General features: G+C 40.8%; 7 protein-coding genes across 7 annotated transcripts; 5 read left to right on the plus strand and 2 right to left on the minus strand.

Annotated features, from left to right (window-relative positions):
* Positions 1–51: 51 nt before the first annotated feature.
* Positions 52–2273, plus strand: LOC108112892 (protein late bloomer). Its single transcript, XM_017223248.2, has 5 exons — positions 52–191; positions 1375–1533; positions 1612–1773; positions 1834–2028; positions 2088–2273. The coding sequence occupies exons 1-5, from the start codon at positions 132–134 to the stop codon at positions 2157–2159; spliced, it is 648 nt and encodes a 215-aa protein (XP_017078737.1). The 5' UTR covers positions 52–131; the 3' UTR covers positions 2160–2273.
* Positions 2274–3419: 1146 nt separating this feature from the next.
* LOC108112192 (protein late bloomer) lies at positions 3420–6362 on the plus strand. The gene is made up of 5 exons (XM_017222004.2): positions 3420–3687; positions 4498–4656; positions 4715–4870; positions 5770–5976; positions 6044–6362. The coding sequence occupies exons 1-5, from the start codon at positions 3628–3630 to the stop codon at positions 6113–6115; spliced, it is 654 nt and encodes a 217-aa protein (XP_017077493.1). The 5' UTR covers positions 3420–3627; the 3' UTR covers positions 6116–6362.
* Positions 6363–8057: 1695 nt separating this feature from the next.
* Positions 8058–10299, plus strand: LOC108112283 (protein late bloomer). The gene is made up of 5 exons (XM_017222105.2): positions 8058–8211; positions 8290–8359; positions 9395–9553; positions 9611–9946; positions 10009–10299. Exons 2-5 carry the CDS (start codon positions 8300–8302, stop codon positions 10078–10080), a joined length of 627 nt encoding a protein of 208 aa, XP_017077594.2. The 5' UTR covers positions 8058–8211; positions 8290–8299; the 3' UTR covers positions 10081–10299.
* Positions 10300–11063: 764 nt separating this feature from the next.
* LOC108112328 (protein late bloomer) lies at positions 11064–12464 on the plus strand. Its single transcript, XM_017222156.2, has 5 exons — positions 11064–11275; positions 11358–11531; positions 11586–11741; positions 11937–12131; positions 12263–12464. The coding sequence occupies exons 1-5, from the start codon at positions 11216–11218 to the stop codon at positions 12332–12334; spliced, it is 657 nt and encodes a 218-aa protein (XP_017077645.2). The 5' UTR covers positions 11064–11215; the 3' UTR covers positions 12335–12464.
* A 1635-nt stretch (positions 12465–14099) lies between these two features.
* LOC108112282 (protein late bloomer) lies at positions 14100–15992 on the plus strand. The gene is made up of 5 exons (XM_017222104.2): positions 14100–14423; positions 15090–15263; positions 15325–15480; positions 15540–15737; positions 15847–15992. Exons 1-5 carry the CDS (start codon positions 14364–14366, stop codon positions 15916–15918), a joined length of 660 nt encoding a protein of 219 aa, XP_017077593.2. The 5' UTR covers positions 14100–14363; the 3' UTR covers positions 15919–15992.
* LOC108112281 (protein late bloomer) lies at positions 15915–16939 on the minus strand. Its single transcript, XM_017222103.2, has 4 exons — positions 16880–16939; positions 16650–16823; positions 16220–16579; positions 15915–16151 (listed from the first exon to the last, which is right to left on the minus strand). Exons 1-4 carry the CDS (start codon positions 16937–16939, stop codon positions 15993–15995), a joined length of 753 nt encoding a protein of 250 aa, XP_017077592.2. The 3' UTR covers positions 15915–15992.
* Positions 16940–17049: 110 nt separating this feature from the next.
* On the minus strand, positions 17050–21499 carry LOC108113213 (polypeptide N-acetylgalactosaminyltransferase 3). Its single transcript, XM_017223748.2, has 6 exons — positions 21003–21499; positions 20626–20723; positions 19840–20020; positions 19614–19780; positions 17779–19037; positions 17050–17724 (listed from the first exon to the last, which is right to left on the minus strand). The coding sequence occupies exons 1-6, from the start codon at positions 21134–21136 to the stop codon at positions 17563–17565; spliced, it is 2001 nt and encodes a 666-aa protein (XP_017079237.1). The 5' UTR covers positions 21137–21499; the 3' UTR covers positions 17050–17562.
* Positions 21500–21573: the final 74 nt, after the last annotated feature.

A 21573-nucleotide genomic window follows, 5' to 3' on the forward strand; every position in this document is an offset into this window, starting at 1 on the left:
TTTCTCTGTCGGCGGAATATTTCAATTTCAAATTCATTGTCATTCCGAACTTCGGGCTGGTTGGTTTGTTCTTCCAGTCGATTCTTCTTTTCGCGTTTTTCAGTCTTGAACAGCTAAGTTAAAGCACAAAGATGGGTTGGACTTCCGGTTGTGTTAAGTGTTTCCTTAACACACTCAATACCCTGAATGCGGTAAGTTGTGGCATAAATATACTATTATTAGTTTATTTAAATAAGTTTAAGTTTTAATAGATTCTGCTATTAAGCAAGTAAGAAACATACTTTTTAAAGTTTTGTTTGATAAATACCAGTTTTTATTGCAAATACGAATGTTAATGGCTTATATGTGTATTCCCAAAAGAGTTTATATTTCAAAAAGAGCTTTAAAGTCGATTGCCTCGAATATCAGGTACCCGTTACTTTCTGCACCGACGTTAAAAATAAATTGCTACCAATAGATAGCGTCATTTGCTGGAGCTTAAAGTCATTTTAGTAACGCAAGGTTTTTAGATTCAAATACCTAAAAACTTAAATTATTGATATATTTCGTACAACAAAACACCAAACACTAGGTCATTATATTTAAAATATTAATTAGTAGAAAAATATTAAAATATTAATAAAAATCAGTGGACTTAACTATAATATATATCAGAATATTCAGGAAAAATGTACTTTATTGGCTTCAAAATACTTCTGAAAATCCTATTTTAAACCTTTCAACAAGTGCAACAAGTGCCCTTAACCACATGAATAAGGGGAATAATATATAATATTATATTCCCAATAGGATTTAAATTCATGCATATTTGCAATCTCTTGACAATCAGGCTCCCATTCCGGTTTCACAGAATCGATAAGTTATTCAGGCACTGAATGTTAAATATATATATTTTTTCGGTTGTCAGATATGAAACACATTTGGCGTACTTCAATAATTACCCCCAAATACATTCCTCTAGCCTCCATTTTGTTTGATCTAAAAATGCTTTACGACTTTACCATATGTTGCAAAATTGATCACATTTGCATGAGAATACCTGGGAATGTTGAAACAAGATTTCTTGTTTCACAAAACTTGTTTTAAGCTTATATTGTTATTTGACTTTGATTTAGGATTAAAATGTAATTCGTAAGCAATGGTTGTTGGAAACAATGAACAGAGTTAAATGTTGTTAGCATTATGTCTTATATTCTTGTTTATAACAATATTTTCTGAAATGTATTTTAAGAAATCTTTTAATAATTAATCATTTTAAGAAATGACTCATACAAATAGCAGTCTACTCGAGTAGAGTCAATGGCATTACCTAGCGTTGTCGTTACCGAAAAGCTAATCTAAACTGCCTTTCTTGACCCTTCGATACCCTTACAGCTTTCAGGTCTTTCCCTGATAGCCATCGCCACGTTAGCCCTCTCGAAAGCCCCTCTCGCGTACATCGTGTTCCTATATGGACTCGGTGGCATTATCTTTGTGTCGGCTATTCTCGGATGCTGTGGAATCTGCCAGGAGAACGTGTGCATGACCGCAACGGTGAGTGCAAGACGCTCTCCAATCTTCTCCGTTAATAATTTACTGATATTGCTATTTGTGTGCGAAATGCCAATACAGTATGGTTTTCTACTGTTGGGTCAGCTGATTATCAGCTTGCTGGGCATCTTCGGATTCAGGTTTAGCGAGGAGTACATAGAGAAGTTCGCCGCCGAGGAGGTTCAGATGAAATGGAACGAGGAGCTGGTGGCACCTGGCGCAATGGATATTTACCAACAAGTGGTTCGTATTTAAGGTCCATTGGTTTTTTATATCCTCGAAATAATCTTCCTAATTTTTCAGTATGAGTGTTGCGGACGTGACAGCCCCGACGACTATGTGGCCATCGGTCGTAAAACCTTACCCTCAAGCTGTTATCCCCATTCAGACACTCAGAAGCTCCACTATACCACTGGATGTGTCCAGAAGTCCAGCCAGAACTTTGTGACGATTTTCAACTACGCCAACGACACCAACTGGGTAGCAGTGGGCATCACCGTAAGTTGGATTAAGAGTCTCTGATACTTTAGGGAGCTAATCGGTTTAGTTTTCTGCAGGTTCTGATGGTGATTGCTGCCTTCTATTTGGTCGGACGATTCCGCAAGCAGCGCATTCGCTACAGTTACTAAATACTTTTTTTTTTTAATAAAATACGATACAGATTTAACTGGACAAATAACGCTTTTGACACATAAAATATTTGTAATAATTTTACTGTTCAATATATTTAGAGGGTTATTGGAGAGTTCAGCAGAATAACAATATTTGTATATACACGATTTTGAATACCGCAGATGAATTCAATATTTTCATTAATTAAATAGAGCCCGATCCCAGTAGATTGATTTGCAATCTCGATGGTCATACTGAAACTCTAAGAGGGTATCAGAATCTCTTTTTCTTGTTTACATTTATAGGTCAAAACTTTTTGAGAGCAGAACAACCACAGTGATCCGTTTACCCATCTGTTTTGGGATTCTTTGATCTTAGGTTTCTATTGTAGAAGATACAATTCTCCTCCCTTCATCGAAGTCTGAGCTAATTCCCCGATTTGCCGCTGACGCAATCGAGTTGAATCAATCTCACTGAGCTTAATGCGATCGCCTGTAGATTGTTAGAAAAGGGGTTTCTGAACAGACCCTACTCTCCGATATGGGACATCTGGCACATAGAGCTCACCCTCAACTTCAATATCGTCTCAGTTCTGCCAAGCATAACCAGCTCCGCTCTACGAGCTTTTCCCTCCTGACTTTCTGTTTGTTTGGCTTCCGAACGACAACAACACACAGCAATAGAGTTTGTTCCCCGCCTAAATTTTGTTTTGCTCTTGCTCTTTGACTTTGCTCAAAGTGTTTACTTACTGAGAGTACAGTCAAGTCTCCCTAAGTTGATTTTAAATTAAAAAGAAATGAAATGTTAATTTTTGTCATTTACAAAGAACATTTTCGTTTGGTCTTACCTTGATTAAAAATATATATCTTTTGGTTAACATTTCATAATTATTACCTACAATTTTACCATTTTAGTGTTGGCTGTACAAATTTACGCATGCTTAACTGTTTGTCATTGTGTGCTCCTCGGCTGTTTTTGTTTACTTCGACAGATGTTACAGCACTGTGGGTCAAAATACACATTCTTACGGCAAAAATGATTACTTGTTTAGCGAATATGTGACTAAACAAGTATGACACTTTTTGTTTTTTAGTGATTAGTCTTATCGTTTATTAGCTTTTTACCAAATTTTTTTTTCATGTTTTAAAAAGCGATGTTGTATTAATATATTGAACTTGAATATTAAACAGAAAATGTTTGCGATTGCGCCACAGTGAGTTGGTGGTGGCTTTGGTCTTCGGGCCGATCGACTTGGTTCGGGTTTTGAGCGAGAGAGTTTCTCTGGGAACTCAGTTTGCTTGTGACCGCGGAGGTAGAAGTCTGCACTCTTTAGCTGATTTTGTCTGTTGCCGCCGCCCTAAACTCGAAATTTTAAAAAGTTGCCGCAACTCAGATAGCTGCCGCACGTGTTGCTTTCCTCCTCGATTGCATTCTCGCTGAACTCTGAAGTTTAAAGTTCTTAAATAAATAAAAAAAATAAAAAAAATGGGTTGCGCAACAGGCTCTATAAAGTACTCGCTGTTCCTTTTCAATGCCTTATGGGCGGTAAGTAGAGCACAAATTTGGAATCGGAATTTGCATATGGAATTCTATGTGGCAAATGATTCGTGGTATATACCTCGCCTGTACACATAGCCGGATAATTGCGTCTGAAATGTTGATGTTTGGAGAGTTTCAATGTTTGGGGCTCTATGTTCTGAGGCAGTTCGACAGTTCGTACACCTGGTCAGTGGATGATGATATCATCTGAGTGCGTGTTTGGTTTATGACTACATTTCGCAGCTCTCCGTGTTTGCTAGCCAGTGTCTATTGTTAATGGCTTCAGGTCGGCATATGAGCTCCTTGAGCCAAGAGGAGAGCTTTGGCAGTCAAGCGGTGAAACGAGACTGTCTAAATGCGTCATGAATACCAACTTGGCTACAAAAGCTAATACGAACCGAATATGGAAACCGGATTAATCAGCCGTTATGACAATCGCGATGAAATAGTCTTAAATTAGTCTATTACTATTTATAAAAACGTTTTTCGCCCTTCTCAAGGCCACAAAAGTCACATACATTTTTTTATTTTGATTAATCTCAGAAAAAAAACCACTAAACTAAAAGAAAAAGATAAGAGTCATGGAGTATATCAAAGTATGTGGTTTTAATTATAAAAAATATTAGAACTTATGAAACTTGATAAACCATCTGTTACAGGGTTCTTTCAATTATTACTTAGTATGTGCCATTATTAACGTAGATATTAGTAACGCCCCCAATAAATAATCTCCCATATACCAGTATTGGTATATGAACTGCCTAATAAAGCGTATTTATTCTTCTACTTATTTAATATATTTCCACAATATTTTAGATAATTGGCATCCTCGTCCTTATTCTTGGCGGCCTCGGCTGGGGAGCTATTCCGGAGGCGTATGCCATAGGCACCCTGGTCTTGGGTGGAACTATTCTGGTGACATCCCTGTTCGGATGCTGCGGAGCTGTTCGTGAATCACCGAGGATTCTGTGGACTGTAAGTTATGCAATTGTATGAGATACCGAATGAGTAACTATCCTGGATTTCCCTTTAGTATGTGTCACTCCTACTAGTTTTGCTACTGCTCATCGTGGCTTATATCATCCTGAATCCTACAGGCGTGTTCAAGAACTATGCTCTCCAACTGGTAGAGAAAAATTGGGAGCTGGAGCAGACCCAGCCTGGCAGTATGGATTTAACTCAAAGCACCGTAAGATATATTTTCTTACTAACAGACATGGATAAATGTAAATTAGCTAAAGAAGTAACTTTCTTTTATACTTATATGTGGTAGAAATATTTAGAAACAAATTGAAAACGAATCTTATAAGATCCTTAATTCACTTTTAAAACGTCTTTTTACAGTATAATTTGCTTAGCTTTTGCACGCAACTTCGACGCAGCTATCTTAAAAATGCAGCTATCTTAATTTTAATTTTTGAACAAAAAAAAAGTTTACCTATAGCTCAAATATCTTTTACAACTTAATTGGAGAAGTAGTTTTATTTCAATTTTATATTATATTAATATAAGCTGTCTGTATTAGCTCTATTAGCTTAGTAGGATGATTAAAAGCTTATTATTCATCTTTCTTATTATACAATTACCAAAGATAAATAGACATATGTTTAGAAAAGTTGAAATAATTACTAAATATGTTCATTGAAATAGCAATGCTACTGCATGGAAAATCATATTAAATTAGCAGCATGATGTATTTATTTTTCAATAATTTAGCATTTGTTTGACTTTCCTTATATCAAAATTATTGCAAATAATCTCAGGATATAGTCGCTTTCCTGTGTTTCAGGAATTAGCTCTTATAAGAAAGTGTTAGTGTTATATGCATATATATAAATATACACATATAAATATTGGTTATAGCAAAATCTGATGATTCATAGATAGGACCAATTAAATTCAGAAAAGATAATTTAATAATTTAACCTTAATTTCTTGATTTAATACAATTTGGTATTATTTATGGGATCCATTCCATTATTCAATGGCATTTTCTTGTTAAACAGTAATCCACATAAATGAAATGCTTTCAAATACCATTCTTCGCTTGATGATTAATTTCTATTTAATACCTTTCTTTCTCTTCAGTACCACTGCTGTGGACGCGAGAGTGCCCAGGACTACTTAAACATCAAGTACTGGAACAACACAGTGCCCAACAGCTGTTGCAAGGAAAACAGTTGCGTGAATCCCCTGAATCTCTACGTACAGGGCTGCCTTGCCAGAGTGGAGGAGTCCTTCTCGGATGAGGAGACCACATTGAGCTATTTGAAGTGGAGTTTGTTTGGCTTCAATGTGGGTGTTATATTAGCTTACACTCTTAAATGAGATTCTTATTAATTTGCCAATTTCTATTTTTCAGGCTGCCATTCTCTTGCTGGCCTTCCTCTTGGCCGTTCACTACACGAATCGCCAAAGACGATACAACTATTAGTTAAAAATTAAATTAATAAGAGATAAGTCACCTCAGTTTCTCATTTTTATACGTCACCAATGTACCTTTTCTTGGATCCACTTAATACAGCTTCACTTGCCAAGCAACCGAAGATGCCTTAAATATACACGAAAAGTCGTACGTGTTCTAATTTAATTTTACTTAATCCGTGTATTTTTGAAATATTATATATGTATGTAGTTGTGAAAGAAATGAAAGCCAAATATAAGCAAAATGTAACTAAAAATAAAAACATTATTTTGTAAAAGTTTTATATTTTTAGAAGGAAAGAAAGTGAAATTTATAATAATATTCATGATTTATGATTCCCTTAAGACCATCTTTAGATATTCAGAGAGGACTCCTGATAGAGGATTCTGGAGACTTAGATCAATATTTCTCACAATCAGTGATATTTTTCTCAATCAATGAATTATAATTGAAGTATATTTTAAAATAAATGATCATTGTGCTCAGTGAACTTGCTCATCCGTGTAAAGTGCCCTCCAGAAAGCTCTTCAAATCAATTGTGCAAGCGAAAGTCTGTAGTACGCATAATGACATAAAATGAAAACCAAAGCTGGAGACAAATGACGCCTCCTATATACTATACATACATATTCCAGTGGGAGGAATTGTGGAGTTTCGGGGGAATGGGGGCAGTGCTCGAACCCAGACATAACAACCATAAACAAACTCGTAAACAATGTGCTTTTGCAATCTCAAGAGAGGAGCAAGTGCCGAATGAGAGTCATGACTCTAGACTGGGGATTGAATTAGTCATCATCGAGTAAGCGTCGGCTAACAGTAAGCTTCAAAAATGTTAAATGTACTTATGTACACTTTGAGAAAATCCAATCGTTTTAGGTTTGATTAAATAGATTTAGGAATATAAAGGCCAGAAGAATATAAAGATATATAAGACCAAAAACCATATATATTGAGGCATCTATCTATGATTTAGTAATTTGAAGTAATTAAACCCACTAAACCATATTTTGATTTAACCCATCTCACATTTTAGCTTTTCTTGTAAACTTATTGTGACGTTAGTTTAAAAGTAAGACGAAATGCTTTTCTTGTTACTTCTGCTAACCTACTCTGTCAAATTCAAATAAGTTAATTAAATAAAATTGTGCCTTGCAAGCCAGTCTTGATCTTAACCGAAATCACTGCAATCTTACGAACAAACAGACGGACAGATGGACTAAAATCATTACCACTTTCTTTCTTTGTTGAGGAACCTTGAATGTACTTGATATCTTTTGATTGCTGTTTAACTGGATTTGATAGACTTATCATTGAAAATTTATAATTCTGCGGTTACATCATGTAATGCTAGTCGCTAACCACAGACTCTTAGTGCTGTTCATCACGACAAAACATATTGGTAACAAGAGAAAAACGGTAGCCCAGTAACGGAAATATGGTTTCCAATAGTGCTTTTCTTTCCTTATCCATTGCTACTTTTCCTAAAAATGGCTCTCTTTTACCTAAAACAATAGGTGATAAGCGATTTAATAAGCGATTATAATTATATTTTGTATTATTAATTTTCGATAATTTTTTATTCAAACTTTTATTATTATTTATTCCTGACTAATTTCGATATTAGAAATTTTAGACAGAAAACACTGAATTTAGAGTTTTATTGACGCTGAAAACGTTTTATTCGCGTACATAATCGATAATTTAAATATTTGTTTTTAATCAAATAAATTCAATCTTCCACTATTGCCAATATGTGCGCTACGGAAAGTTTAGCTATAACGAATACAAAAGCACCACTGAAGGTAGCCTGACGTCATGGCTTGGAGCGCTGACCTAAGTGCATCGCTCTCTCTTTCATGAGAGAGATTGTTTTATTTTGATTATGGGGAAAACAAACGACCAGGGGGCAAGAGAGCAACAAGAGTTTTCCCGCTTTCAGTTCGCCAGCGAACGCAGAACGTGCCAGACCGAAAAAGTTGAGTTTCGAGAGCGGATATCCCGGGCTAGTGTAGAACGGAAATTTATTCGGCTGTTAATTCAAAATCCAGAAAGGAAAACAAATAAACAAAGCAAACTTAATTCGTGTGCGGAGGAGAAGTCAAAAGGTTAACAGACTTTCATTTGGGAAGCGATCGAGTGTTTTTGGATACTTGACTTTGATGCACTTGGAACTTGTTTTTCAGATCCACAAACATGGGCTGTGCCACGACCAGCATCAAGATCGCCTCCATCGTTCTGAATGTCATTCTAGGGGTAAGTCATCTCGTACATGGATTACTAATTACCTCGACCACGTCGGATATATGGTCGGAATACAAATATATCCATGTTTCGGGCAAGGAAATTAGCGTGATGTCATGTGGAACGGGTGCACGAGTAAACGCACTTCAAAAGAGCCTCCAAATGAATTATTTTTGAAATATTCTATATCATATACGAGGAGACCTCAAGAGCACACGGTTCGAAAGAGAATGTTTTTGAAAATGTTTTCAGTCGGCTGGGTGTGTATTTTTAAGCGACGTCTGTCATTTGTCCATTTCATGCTCACCTGAGATGGACGGTCTGGCCTCAAGGTGGCCACTGGCTACACCAGCTCCTCCTCTGTGACCATCCGCCCGCCCGTCTGCTATTCTAGTTTTCTGGTTGCCATGACAATCGTGTTTACATTTTGGCCTATTCCCTGCTGGCCGACTTCCTTCAGAACCTTCAATTGCTCTAATTTCCGCTCCCGCAGGATGATGTCATGCCCCCACGTACCCACGACCAATATTCGCACTCTGGTTTACACTCTGACCCATATAGCGAAATCGAATCACTGGAGTTCCAGGCAGGGAGGGTCCCCACCAAACTGGGGCACGAACAAGGGTGCTTCATCAACCCCCAAAGGGGGTCGGATTTCGGGTGATTCCGGGGGAGGGTTCATTACATTATCACAGCTCAGTCAGGCAAACTTCCCGAACGACAAATTATGTGATGCACTCAGCTGTGGCTCTTAATTGCCACACAAATGAATGGCAATTGCCCTTGCAACTGAAACTGCAATCATATCATATGCCACAGTCGATCTTCTCTAACACCATACATTTTTCATATAGAAATATTAAGATTAAAAGAGAGCAAGACTATATCATCACTTAAAGTTAAGTAGCTGAAATGGTCTTATAAAGATGCAATTTATCAATATTATAACCTAATAAAATGTTGTAGTAAAACTTTAATTAATTAAGTTAATTTATAAACCCATAAAAAGCATCTGCCCTACAGAGGTTTCACTGTTATTCATTTCAGTTTCTGGCTGTCGGAGCTATAGGATGGATTGCTTATAATGCGGATATGGAGACCCAAGAATTCGTCATAGCTGGCTACATAGCGTGCTCGGTCATCCTGCTCTTTGCTTTTCTGGGCATCTTCGCGGCTGTCCGGGAATCGGTGGCACTGACGACGACGGTAAGAAAATTTCATGCAGGAACTGAACTTCAACTTAACATAGTATCTACTCCTCAGAGTGCCGTGTTCCTGCTTATTCTAGCCATCATACAGATCGTAAGCACCTGCCTGTTCCTACATCAATACGAAGTGAAGAACGGCCAGGAGGCGGTGGAGCTGGCCTGGCAGGCGAACAATATGGATGCAATACAGCAGAAGCACGAGTGCTGCGGCAAGAGCAGCGCCCAGGATTACATCAACCTATCGCAGATTATTCCTCCCAGCTGTTACGCTGATCTGCAGCAGTCTCCTGACCATTTGTACGTGGAAGGATGCGTCGAAAAGCTGCAGGACTTTTACGAGAGCGACAAGCAGCGCTTCCTCATCATTTCCTGGGTCCTAGTGGCCTTCGAGGTGGGTTTACCTTAGCCAGTTTAAAGGCCAATATGTCTGAATATCTTGTCTTACCCTTTCAGTTAATCTGTTTTGCCTTGGCCGTGTTTCTGGCAATAAGTTTTAAGAACAAACAGCGGCGCATGGAGTTCTAGGCCTTCGGGAAACGTGGCCTAATCCCACAGTGTAATCCAAAGAAGGAATTGTGGTCTCATTGGTATTTCTCGCTTGGACGTCTCATAACCAAAAGTAATGGACAGTCATAATTTATTCACTCCTACCTTAAAGCTACCTGTAATTAAAGTACATATTTATAGTTCAATTACACATTATAAGTATCCTAATAAATGTGCGCGATGTTTGTTTTCACATGACTCGCCGCTTGGCAGTTTGTTTATTTGTTTGGGGTGATGGAAATATTAAGCATACGACGCATGGTCCCGACGAGCTTTGAATAGCCAAAACTTTTGTTTTCTTCGGGGCTCAGGCCCCTACAACTTGTTGCTCGTCGCGTAATGTGCGAAATGTTTGGCATATTTGCAGGCGAATGAGTTTTCCGCCTATAAATCCCTCAACGATGTCCTTTCATCCACAATATTTTCCTGCGCACTCCGATGAATGAAAGCTTCCCCTACCATTTTCCAAATTACGAATAATAGCGATGAAAGCTTTCACTTCTGTGACATCATATCACCCACAAGAATTCACGACACAACTACATAGAGCAATGGCAATATTGATATAAATACACTTGCCAAAAGTTTGAGTTTTTTAGTGATTTATAGAGCTAATGGTATGGCAAAATAACAAATTATGGAACCCATTTGGACTTAATCCAATTTGAGTGTTGTTAAAATTAGGTCATGACTATATAGGATATTAAGTTTGACAAACAAAGAGATAAAAAGAAAATATGATACATAAGAAATATCGTTTATTAGCTGCAAAGTTAAAAAAGTAACTGATTAAAATGTTACTTTTTGACATCTGATTGAAATATCAATCTCAATGACTATTTTTTCATGTGTATAATCGTAAACCGCCACGGAATAGCTGATTTCTGTCGAGTGGCGGAACCCACTAACTGTCGCTTTCGGGGGCGCCACATTTTAAATAGAAAGCGCCGCGCTCAGTCGCACGTCAACGTTTATGGCAACCGGGCTGGCGGTCTATCCATTGTGGTGTTCGCTTATTCCGTGGTCAACGCATCGGGTTAACTGCGCAGCGGAAAACAGGTGCGGGGTATAAGGATAACGGGGCTACTAATTATAGGGATTATTGATTGGCAACATGGCCTGTCCCACATCGTTCCTGAAAGGCGTTCTTATCGTGCTTAATGTGCTGCTATCGGTGCGTATGAGTGACGGCAGCATAGGATCATAGGACATAGCATTAATCGATGGAACCAATGCCATTTGCCATTTATTGACAGCTGATTGGAGTGACTCTGATTGCCCTGTCCGTGTACGAGCTGAATAGCTCCACGCCGGGCACCTTCGAGCACATCGCCATCGTTGTTCAGATCTTCGTGGGCACCTTCGTCGTTCTGACCTCATTTCTGGGCTGTTTTGCCACGGCTCGGGTTTCCCTCGGACTCGTCTGGAGCGTAAGTTAGGAAAGTGAAGGGCTCTTACTGATTTCTAATCATTTTTCCTGTCAGTATGTGATTTGCCTGCTGATCCTGTTGTGCCTGCAGATCTACATCATCGCAGCCGCCCACTCTACGGACTATGTGGAGCGATCTAAGAAGGACTTCCTGGCCCTTTGGGCTGATCCTAAGGCAAATGCGGAACGCATATCAATCATTGAGCAAAAGGTAAACTATAATGTGCCACATCTATATATTCTCTTTATATTCATGTTAGCATCTATATAGTGATGTTAGCATCAAGAATCCACATAGTGGAGATATATAGTCATTCATAAATCTCACAAAGATCTACTATAACACATTGATGTATTTGGCAAACTTTTGTGAACACTCTAAGATTAATGGTTAAAATTTGTACAGTACTCTTGCTGCGGTCAGATGGGTTCCCACGACTACGTCCTGATGGGCAGGGGTATACCCATTAGCTGCTTCAAGGCGTTCGAGCGACTCGCTGAATACCTCTTTACCGATGGTTGCCTGCAGGCTGTGCAGGCTCATGCCACCGACAACGTGGCCATCGGACTCATCATCAAATGGCTGCTGTTGCTGGTGGAGGTATGTAGGTTCCATGTCAGCCTTGGCCACATATTTCCAAGGGACTTTGTGGCCAAGGGCGGGCCATATAAATAGACTTTAGATATATAGACAGAGGGCTCTAATCAAATTTCCCCCTTATCCCCGCACAGTTCGCAGCTCTGGGAGCCGCCACGCACTTGGGCATCACGGTGCGCAATAAATTGCGGCGCGAGAGATTCTAACAGGTCTCCTTGGGATCTCCGGAATCGGTTGTTGGCAACACATAAACCAATATGTATGGATTTTATAGCAGTTTAAGATGATCTGGAGGCAACAAAGGCGTAGAATAAAAAATAAACCAAAATTAAAACATTCGATAAGTGTTGTTTGTGCCCGCTATAGGCGAAATATAGGCGAAGCTGCTAGGTAGATATGTGTATATGCATATTCGCCTATAAAGATGAATATAAAAATATACGAAAAAATTTGATACACTTAAAAAAATGTTTCTAAATAGTGTTTGTCTTGGGATAACCTTTGTGTTTTTGAATTGAAAAAGAATTTACAAAATTGTTCAAAGATGGAGCTGCACTGTATAGGTAAAAGGTACATATGTACCCTACCTGACGGCTATTCGATCGATCTGCTTACAAAGATAAGATGGAGAATAAATATTTAGTGATGTTTTTAATTTTGCACTGAAAAAGAACAATCTTCTTTAGTAATTTTTAGTTTTCTTCTCACCTCCTCATTCCAGTCGCCAACTGCCATATAATTTTTTCTTGTTTTTTTCCTGGAACTTCCTCGAACGCTTGCACGGGAAATCTCTCTATAACTTCTGTTCCTGTTTATGAATTCGTTAGAAAAAAAAGTTTCTCTCGCTTTCTTTTATATGTATGTGTAAGTAAATGTTCTGCCGTAGACCCCTGCATTAGAGTTATTCCTACTATTTAATTAAACTCGGTCACACTGCAGAATAAAATTTATGAAAATTGTGCTTAAATATAATAAAGCAAAATGATTTTACATTTTTATTAAATATATGAAAACTATTTGCATTAACTAATGAATTAAATCATTCTTCTTTTTCTTACGCATTCAACACCAAAGGACAACTTGGCGTTATCTTTTATGTGTTCTCGGTCACATACAAAGAAACCCGGAGTTTTTATGTAATACCTCTTTTAATTGGAATTCAGCAATTTCAGCATACCAAGGCAGACTGGAGTCGAATCTTCTAGATAAGCGACTTTGAAAGACATAGCCACAGAGAGCGACGATTTTACGGGTTTTCAATCTCCAGAACCGACTTGGAATTCAGCAAACTGCAAAAAGTTTTCAATCGCCCATCCTCTAACACCGGGGAAAATCCGGATCAGCAGGATGCGACAGACTTTTAAAAGCCTTTCTACCAGTCGGCAGACCAGCACACGAGAATCGGGATCAATTGCTGTCCAGAATGGGACCAGACGACGCAAAAATGCTAATCGGAAAAGCAGAACCAAGAAGATGGAAAAAGAGACCCGTCGGCTACAAAAACATCCGCGGAGGCTCAAACCCAAGCTAGCGTTTTTCCAGGTTATTAATATTTTAATTGTGAAAAACACATATGTATGTCTATTGTAATAGTAAAATGTAGTTTTTCCCCAGCTGTCCTTTAAATAATACATTTTCGAATATAACTTTAAGACATTTTATATTCCTGACTAAAAAAATATGAACATATATATTATATATAGTAAAATTTCTCTGAAAATTTGTTAGGACAATGTTCTCTGTAGAAATATTCAAGTAAATTAGTTTCGCAATTTATATTTCTTATTTTAATTAACAAATTTGCTTATGAAATAAATACCTAACTTTTAGTTCCTATAAATTATTTGTTTATTTTCAAAGTGTAAATTATAGTGTTTCGATCAATGTAGTGCGGAAGGGGTGGGGTTGGCGATGAGATCTGGTGAACGCCGGTCTCCTGAGTAACGACCGGCACACAAAACGCCGGAACGGAGACCGAGACGGACACGGACACGGACGGACGACTACTCGGGGGATTTGTAAACAGTTCGCAGCTTCTTAGCGATCGTTTTTTCGGCTTTCGCTTTAATTTGGCCCGATCCGACGGCACTAACAGTTCGGCCACCGCCACGCACAGTCGGTCGAGAGTGAAAAGCGGATTTTCCGGGAAACGCGTCCGCTGCCTGGAGTCACATCTTGAATGAGTGCTGAAAAACTGATAAAGTATAGAAAAACGCTGCTTGTGAAAATAGTAAAATGCCCACGGTTCGCGTGTGCTTGCAATGGACCTCTGTGGTCTTCAGTACAATTACGTTGGTAAGGGACTTCTTCTCAGAGTACGCCACGTATTACTCATCCAACCGCATCATAAAATTTCCATGATCCATCCTGGGGGAGAATAAATCAAAGGTCAAGCAGTCATTTCCACGACGCGTAGATAATTTCAATGCAACAGTTGTCAGTTTCCCTTCTTGAGTCACACGCTGCGTATGAGTAATGGACGCACTTGCTGATGGAGATCTTGATTCAATTTTGACTCTCTGGCAGTTTGTCAAAGCAAGATCATTAATGTCTTACATTCTGGTTAAATTTTTCATTGTCGATTGTAAAATTTTGTTGTGCTGCCCGAGTAGCTGGCCAATTTGGCAGCCAACAAATCCCAATCCGAATTTCCATATCCACCAGACAAGATGTCACTTGGCTCTCGTTCTCCCCAACTTTGTTGGCCAGGCGAATTTCGGCACAATCGAAGCGACAGCAACAAGAAAGGAAACTGTCTGTGTGCCATTTATAAATAAAGCCAAAAGTAATTTAATTTATTTTTGCGCCAGTTTTGTTTTTATTTTTGCTTATTCTCGCTGCCCGATGACGTTGTCCGCGAGGCGAAAGATTGTCTCTGAAGATTTTGTTTGCCCATTTCTTGGGCCATTAACAAACGCTTAATGTGCGCAGGCATAATTCATAATTTTAATATCGATCCAGATCGTTGGCATCCTGGCGGCCCTGGCCGGTGTCTATGAGCTGGAAAAATACGATGAGGGCTCCGCGGAGCACTTGGAAAAGTTCGTCCAACTGGGCATGGCAGGCGCTTTGATCTTGGCCGGACTGATCGGCTGTCTGGGCGCTATCCTTGGTTCCATCAAGGTGATGGTGTTGGTGAGTAGCGAAAGCAGATGATTTGTCGATTGATTGGAACTTCAAGTGGCCCGAGTTGCAGAACCTTGTTGTGCTTCTGATTCTGATAGTCTCACACATCTGGAAAGTGTCTCACTACAACGAGACCAAGCAGCTGGACGCCACGGAGGTATACGTTATGGATCTCTGGATGAAGGAGCTTGGCCACAACGGCGCTATGCAGAACTTGCAGCAGGAGGTGGGTTGCCCCTAGATCGCTGGGCGGTTATCTAAGCAATTATCTGCCTCATCTTTCAGTACGAGTGTTGTGGCGACAAGGGATTTTCCGATTACACGAGCCTGAACATGAAGGTTCCGCGCAGCTGTTTCCACACAAAGGACGGGCTTCATGCCCTTTATCCTTATGGGGAGGGCTGCATGGCTGCCGTGAAGAGAGCGTATCTAGAGATCTACCGGTACGAGAGGTTGGTCCACTGTGGGCTTATTGGCTACGAGGTGGGTAAAACTGTGTAACGCTTTTAGGAAACTATTCCTATTAGGTTGATTGGGCACACATGTGTAGATAATAGGAAAAACTATCTACAAATTCTGTTTTCCATTACAGGTAGTAGGCATCATCTTGGGCATCACCCTCTGCTGCCAGTTGACCAACAAGACTCGTCGCTACACCTACTGATTACCAATGACATTTATACATAAGCATTTGCCACTTGGATTTACAATAAACAACACATTTGATAAGATCTTAAATCAGGCATCGTTGAGTAGCTGAACCCGTGAGGCGGACACATGGTTGGAGCGCGGTTCTCGGCGCACACCTGGTGGCACCTGTCTGCGAGCGATACGTTGCCGTTGGCGGAGTCTGAAAAGCAGCACACTCAGCGCCACAGTCTGTAGAAGTATAAAGATCTGCGGGAGAGCGAAAAGGTTAAGAATTTTTCGAGAAACTGAAGTCCAGCGTAAAGGCAATTCCCCACCTCAAGGCCAACGATAGCCCACATGTAGACCTTATCGCGTTGCTGAATGTACCGCTGGCTATGGCTCAGCATCTGCAGGCAGCCGCTTGGATAGATCTGCTGGGCGGTGCCATTGGCAGTGGCCTGATAACAACTCGCTGGCACCAGCAAATGCAGGCGCTTGTAATCGTCGGAGCTATTGTAGCCGCAGCAGTGTTTTGAAGCCTCTAACTGCTGCATAAGCTCTGGTTCTTTGTCCAGACCATGCCATGCCAGTTCCAGTTGCTTCAAGGCGCCACCAGTGACCTTGATGGTCGGATTGTGGTAGTGGTGCAGCTGAAGGTACTCCGCGGCCAGAGCAATCAGTATGAACAGAGTAAACTGTGAATATAGAAAATAAATCAGAAATAGGGCTTCTCGATAAGATAATGCTTTTTCGTTTTTCGCTTACAATCACATTGACACAGAGCAAGTTGCAGACCATGCCGTAGCATCCGAACATCACAATCATACAAATGGTGCCACCCAGAACCAAACTCTTAACGAAGTAAGTGTGTTCCGGCGTATTGGGCTCTGCCACCTGCAACCCCAAACCTGCTCCACACATCACTCCTATGCCAAGTAGCTGAAAGTCCAAAGTTTATTAAGCGTACACACAAAGGAACCAGGATTCAGGCTTACCATATAAAGCAAATTGGAGAGCAGGCCCGTGAACTTGATTGTGTTATAGCAGCCGTTCATCGCGAGAATGCTGCAATCTGCGGTAGATGCGCCAAATTTAAATCAATTGCATTGGGACCCAGGGGCAGCGATAAGCCGTCCCAGAAACAGAAACAGATTACAGCGACACGTTCTACATTCGGTTGCTTTATTTAGGTGATATAAAAAAGTAAGTTCGAAGGTAGTACATCTAAAAATTGCCTAGGACTTGCTTAATAATTATGACGTAGATATAGCATATAGCATAGAGCTATGCTATATAGATCTATAGAGTCGCAATGCGTGGCGGAAGAAAAGCTTCCCCACGCATTCGGTTAGTGTTTAAAAACAATTCTTGTGGGTCTGTATCGGTGTACGGTTGATTAGTGAAGCCTGGTTCCACTGGCACTTATTCTTCCAATATCTTACATAAATTTTGATCTTTTCATTGAGAGAATTGAGAAGGTGTCAGTGGAATCGGGCTGCTGAACAGCTAGTCTGCAGGTGTATGGTGTTTGTGTGCCTGTGGGTTGGTTACTTGTTTACATAAACAAATCAACGAGTGAATTTCGTTAAACAATTTCAATAAATATCACAATGCGTTAAAGAGTTGCTGGCAGGGTTATTGGATATAATGTCCTGGCACTGGCATGGCACCCTTTACTCTACATGCGCCATGGCAACGGTATGAAGCCCCACTTCTGGGTGATGTCCTTGAAGTCGCACTCCATGCTAAGCACCACCTTCTCAACCTTCTGCAGGCGCGAATTGGTCGCCGCTTTTAGGGTTAGGCACAGCTTTGTGTCCCTGTGCGATATTTGTTGGGTCTATGGAGGAAGATTGTTATAATAATGATACTCTCAGAATGGTCAACCACTTACATCCATGTCGTAGGTCCACAATTGACTGGAGTCGGAAGCGCACTGCGCCAGCATTACGTTCGAAGTGGTAGCATTGCGGTTCTTCAGCATCTTGATTACGCCCAGCTTTGGCTGGCGGTAGGTCAGGCAAACGTTGTCGTTGGTCATGATCTGACCCTTGGGGGTAATAACAAACATGTCCATTGTTTGAGCATGGGATGTGCAGTCTCCTACGGTCACCGGAGATAACGAGGAACGCGGTACGTCTTCCTTGAGTGGCCGCAGACACTTGTCCCGCTCCAAATCGATCAACGCCAGCAACTCCTCTGCCTTGCTTTCGATCTCCTCAAACGCGCGCTTCCACTCTCGTGACAGAGCTCTTCCAGGAAGATTCTTCATGTGTTTGCTATAGGCCTGGGCGCACTCAGTCTCCCCATCAAGCCAGATGATCTTGCCGAAGAAACGATCTGGGGCCGGGAAGAAGTGCTCTGGCCAGATGTTCTCTAGATACCAGGAGAAGGGCTTGCACTGAAGCCTCTCCCTTAGCGCGACACGTTCCGTTACATTTACCTTGTCCTTGGACCCCAGTGACAGTCCGGAAGTGTAGAGCATCACAAAGTGCTGCCAATCGTCCATCCACACGGTTGCCGCTCTCGCCAAATTATCAGTGAGCACTTCACTCATGCCACCGGGAAAGGTGTACGGCGTGCTGCTGCGGAACACGTGACCCACGTGGGAGCAGGGACTGATCTCAACACGTCCGCCACACTGCCAGATGCGGAAGGACATCTCCACGTTTTCGCCACCCCAGACACGCATGTTGCTGTCGTAGGATCCCATTTCGTAAAAGTACTTGCGATCGATGGCGAAGAGTCCTCCGGCCATTCCGGGCGTGGCAATCGGGGCAGTGTTATCCTTGGTGCTGTTGCTCGTTGTCTGGCGTTTACGGTCCGAGGAGAACCAACGGAAACTTAGTTGCCAGTTGAATGCGCCCCAGTGGTTCTCAAACGTCTTCGTGTAACTGAAATTGTCATCCGAAATAATGTCGATCACCGGGCAGATAACCACCTGGCGGGATTCCTTGATGCGGGAAAGAAGTGGTTCCAGCCATCCCCGTGAGCATTCGCAGTGGGCGTCTAAAAAGGTCAGCACATCGCCGCGAGCCTGCTCGGCACCCAAAAGTCGGGCGGGTACCAAGCCACTGCGCTTCTTCATACGAAAGATCTTCGTCGGCACCGACAGAACCTTTACGTAGCTTTCCAACTGGCGTTTTAAATAGGCTTTGGAAGACAAATAGATAAATTATAGATTTAATGGAAGATGATTTTCATTAAACAAGGTGGTATACATAAAGATTTTCTAGTTTCGGCTTCTTTAGTTCCAAACATAAAAGCAGAAACGTAGAAATTGTCAATCAAACTAAGTTTTGGACTTTAACAATCTGAGCTCAACGTGAATCAACATATAATCCACTCAAAGCATTTTCACAGCGATACGTAATTGATAAGGCTGTTCCTTGTATTTTGCAAGATAACAATTTTATAATATGAATCATTCAAATAGTGTTTTTAACGAACAGAAAAAATTCACTTAATTCACGAGTAAAATGAAATTTGAATTGTTTATACAGTTTGTGAGGGTTCACTTGATGAAGTTTTAACTTAGTTGTTAATATTTTGATAAGCTTGATACATAAACCTTATTTATGAAACGAATAAACATACTCTGAGAATAACTATTATATTATAAATTTTTTAACTATTCAAACTTAAATCATTAGCTCGAAGGAATTGTCAGACTAAAAATGATATTTGGACTAGGCAAGATCAATAGGATCAATAACACTAATAACTCACAGCGATCGCTGGCATCGTCTACCAAGATAATTTCCTTCAGGAGGTGGCGAGGCGATCTGTTGATGACGCTGGTGATGGTGCGCAGGAGTACGGACCAGGCCTCGTTGTGGAAAACTATTATCACCGACGTACTGGGAAGACCGCTGGCATACTTTTTGTCCCGGCACCTGTACGGCATTACAAGTTCATTAAGAAATGATATTAACAGCATCGAGATTCTACTTACTCCGGTGTTCGGTAGTCCTTGAGAGTTCGGTTCAGCGGGATGCGATCACTGGCCAGCAGGTTGAAGCTGTTCAGCCGGAAGAAGCGCTGCATGCGAAAGCGGTCGCGCGGCGGCACCACAACTGGTCGCCCATCGGCACCTTCTCCATTGATGGGCTGGAACAGGTTGATGTTGTAATCGTCTGCAAGCGAGTGGATATTAATGCATTTCGACGTTGTGTCATTTGTGGGAAACTCTTTTATAGTTATTTTCCATCAAAGATGACTTGGTTAGATTTTGGTTGACCTAAGCTTGATTAGCTCCTGGGCATGGTGTCGTAAATTGGAAAGTACACTTTAAATTAAACTTGTCAGTTCTGGGTTTATAGTTAATTAGATGAGCTAATTTTTGTAAATCCTCTTTAATTCAGTTAATTCCACTGCAATCATAGGGGTCACGCCTTAGTTTTAAGTTGTAAAATGTCTAAATTGAAAAATTCAATTACGTTTTTTAAGCAATGTAAGGAGTGTCTAATTGAATATAAAATAATAAACTAGATAAGCATGACCCAAAAAAGTTCTGTTTACAATTATTGACAACTTAAGTTTAAAAGATAACGAGTTTAACTTATCTAAGATGAGAATAATTAATATATAAAAATAAACCTATAAAATATACATCCCTGCACTAGCTCTATTGATATAATATTGATTGATATTGATAACTAAGATAAAAGATCGAAAACGTTTTGATTACCCAAACGAACTACATTAAGTGACGGTGATCAAGTGGAACGATCTCACTCACCTGCAGTCATGTTGCCGAAGATGTCTCCCTTGCCGATGTAGTGGGCCACGATGTTTTTGCGCGGCCAGAGGGATCGCCGTCTGGGCGGTTTTGGATGACTGTGCGGGAAATCGGCGTAGAGCCAAGGCAGGCGGCGATCCACAAGAGCCAAGTGGACGGAGATGTGACAATGGTATTAAAACTTAGCATTTACAATGGGCCGCGCCGAATCACGCGAAGCGATGGCAAAACAAACAAGAGACCCAAATCAAATGCAAAGTGCCTCCGCAATCGAAACGCGGAGGCGAGGCACTCGAGTGGAACACTTGCATTTTGCAACTGGGGCCCCAAAGGGAAGTTGTGCAATCCGGAGTGGCACATCCTAATGGCTTACTTACCGCATCTCCGACTCTGAGCTCTGGATGCTGGTCACATAGAGGTTAATGCTGATGGCGAACATGAAGAACGCGAAGAAGAGCAGGAAGAGGTAGAGCAGCCATAGCTTCTTCAGCTGCTGGAACCGCAGACCCATCTCGAAGGCTTACAAATGGTAGTTCGTAGTTGGTAGCTAATGGTGCTTCTGGCCAAAACGGTGCGGTGTGAATGACCGATGCGATCGCCAGCTCTGTTTACTGCCAACTAATCAAGCTACTGTTGTTGTCCGACCGCTTTAGACACCGCTTCGAATCCAATCCAATCCAACGACTCCGCGGAACGTTCGCCAAAGAAATGCGGCGGCTCTGCTCCGGGGTCGCTTTAAATTCCAATCTGCAGGTGCGCGGTTGGTTGTTATGAATACATGGCGCTTGTTTCGATGTCACTCGTTTACTCAGCAATTGTGCAAATACGGCCAGAACATTTCATTCTCTTGCTTTCACCAGCACTTTTGACAACAATTTAAAGAACTAGTTGCGCGGAACTAGCAATGTAGTTGATGGCCCGATAGTCCAACTATTCTGTAGCCAGTTC

The sequence above is a fragment of the Drosophila eugracilis genome, unplaced genomic scaffold (assembly GCF_018153835.1).
Source record: "Drosophila eugracilis isolate 14026-0451.02 unplaced genomic scaffold, ASM1815383v1 contig_90, whole genome shotgun sequence".
Taxonomy (NCBI): domain Eukaryota; kingdom Metazoa; phylum Arthropoda; class Insecta; order Diptera; family Drosophilidae; genus Drosophila; species Drosophila eugracilis.

Coding starts and splice junctions, on each gene's coding strand:
- LOC108112892 (XM_017223248.2), top strand. CDS start 132: ATGGGTTGGACTTCCGGTTGTGTTAAGTGTTTCCTTAACACACTCAAT. Junction 1,534..1,611: donor ACGTGTGCATGACCGCAACG/GTGAGTGCAAGA, acceptor ATGCCAATACAG/TATGGTTTTCTACTGTTGGG. Junction 2,029..2,087: donor GGGTAGCAGTGGGCATCACC/GTAAGTTGGATT, acceptor AGTTTTCTGCAG/GTTCTGATGGTGATTGCTGC.
- LOC108112192 (XM_017222004.2), top strand. CDS start 3,628: ATGGGTTGCGCAACAGGCTCTATAAAGTACTCGCTGTTCCTTTTCAAT. Junction 4,657..4,714: donor CACCGAGGATTCTGTGGACT/GTAAGTTATGCA, acceptor ATTTCCCTTTAG/TATGTGTCACTCCTACTAGT. Junction 5,977..6,043: donor GGAGTTTGTTTGGCTTCAAT/GTGGGTGTTATA, acceptor TCTATTTTTCAG/GCTGCCATTCTCTTGCTGGC.
- LOC108112283 (XM_017222105.2), top strand. CDS start 8,300: ATGGGCTGTGCCACGACCAGCATCAAGATCGCCTCCATCGTTCTGAAT. Junction 8,360..9,394: donor TTCTGAATGTCATTCTAGGG/GTAAGTCATCTC, acceptor TATTCATTTCAG/TTTCTGGCTGTCGGAGCTAT. Junction 9,947..10,008: donor GGGTCCTAGTGGCCTTCGAG/GTGGGTTTACCT, acceptor TTACCCTTTCAG/TTAATCTGTTTTGCCTTGGC.
- LOC108112328 (XM_017222156.2), top strand. CDS start 11,216: ATGGCCTGTCCCACATCGTTCCTGAAAGGCGTTCTTATCGTGCTTAAT. Junction 11,532..11,585: donor CCCTCGGACTCGTCTGGAGC/GTAAGTTAGGAA, acceptor TTTTCCTGTCAG/TATGTGATTTGCCTGCTGAT. Junction 12,132..12,262: donor GGCTGCTGTTGCTGGTGGAG/GTATGTAGGTTC, acceptor ATCCCCGCACAG/TTCGCAGCTCTGGGAGCCGC.
- LOC108112282 (XM_017222104.2), top strand. CDS start 14,364: ATGCCCACGGTTCGCGTGTGCTTGCAATGGACCTCTGTGGTCTTCAGT. Junction 15,264..15,324: donor CCATCAAGGTGATGGTGTTG/GTGAGTAGCGAA, acceptor CCCGAGTTGCAG/AACCTTGTTGTGCTTCTGAT. Junction 15,481..15,539: donor TGCAGAACTTGCAGCAGGAG/GTGGGTTGCCCC, acceptor CTCATCTTTCAG/TACGAGTGTTGTGGCGACAA.
- LOC108112281 (XM_017222103.2), bottom strand. CDS start 16,939: ATGAACGGCTGCTATAACACAATCAAGTTCACGGGCCTGCTCTCCAAT. Junction 16,824..16,879: donor TCTCCAATTTGCTTTATATG/GTAAGCCTGAAT, acceptor TTGGACTTTCAG/CTACTTGGCATAGGAGTGAT. Junction 16,152..16,219: donor GGGCTATCGTTGGCCTTGAG/GTGGGGAATTGC, acceptor GCTCTCCCGCAG/ATCTTTATACTTCTACAGAC.
- LOC108113213 (XM_017223748.2), bottom strand. CDS start 21,136: ATGGGTCTGCGGTTCCAGCAGCTGAAGAAGCTATGGCTGCTCTACCTC. Junction 20,724..21,002: donor AGCTCAGAGTCGGAGATGCG/GTAAGTAAGCCA, acceptor TTTCCCGCACAG/TCATCCAAAACCGCCCAGAC. Junction 19,038..19,613: donor AGACGATGCCAGCGATCGCT/GTGAGTTATTAG, acceptor TGTCTTCCAAAG/CCTATTTAAAACGCCAGTTG.